At 43.0% G+C, this 270-nt stretch overlaps 1 protein-coding gene across 1 annotated transcript in view; it reads left to right on the top strand.

Moving 5' to 3' along the window:
• The window catches only part of LOC119594359 (proline-rich protein 36-like), a 4,782-nt gene extending 4,573 nt beyond the window's left edge, over positions 1-209 (top strand). The window contains exon 3 of the mRNA XM_037943415.1: positions 119-209. Within this exon, the coding sequence (XP_037799343.1) occupies positions 119-209 (91 nt within the window). The remainder of the gene's footprint in view (positions 1-118) is intronic.
• Positions 210-270: the final 61 nt, after the last annotated feature.

Genomic DNA, 270 nt, shown 5'->3' with positions numbered 1-270 from the left:
TCATCCTTCAAGTTCACATTTTTGAGACCCAAATGTCCGCAGCTGATAAGGACGAGGTAATCATTTACCGACTGATAAAAGTATTTGTGACTCACGATAGGAGTTCAAGCATTTGAAGGACAGAAAATATGGTTCGGTCTCGCGTCGGCTTCCTCCAGCAGCCACTTGACCGAGGGCTGAAGATGCTCGTCCAGACTTTAAAAGACTAGATATAAGCTAAGCTTGAGACTTAGAAATACTTTTTCCCTCGAAGTTTCGGACTGTCATTAT

Source organism: Penaeus monodon, chromosome 33 (assembly GCF_015228065.2).
Source record: "Penaeus monodon isolate SGIC_2016 chromosome 33, NSTDA_Pmon_1, whole genome shotgun sequence".
NCBI classification, from domain to species: Eukaryota; Metazoa; Arthropoda; class Malacostraca; order Decapoda; family Penaeidae; genus Penaeus; species Penaeus monodon.
This window is presented reverse-complemented; position numbering and strand designations above follow the sequence as displayed.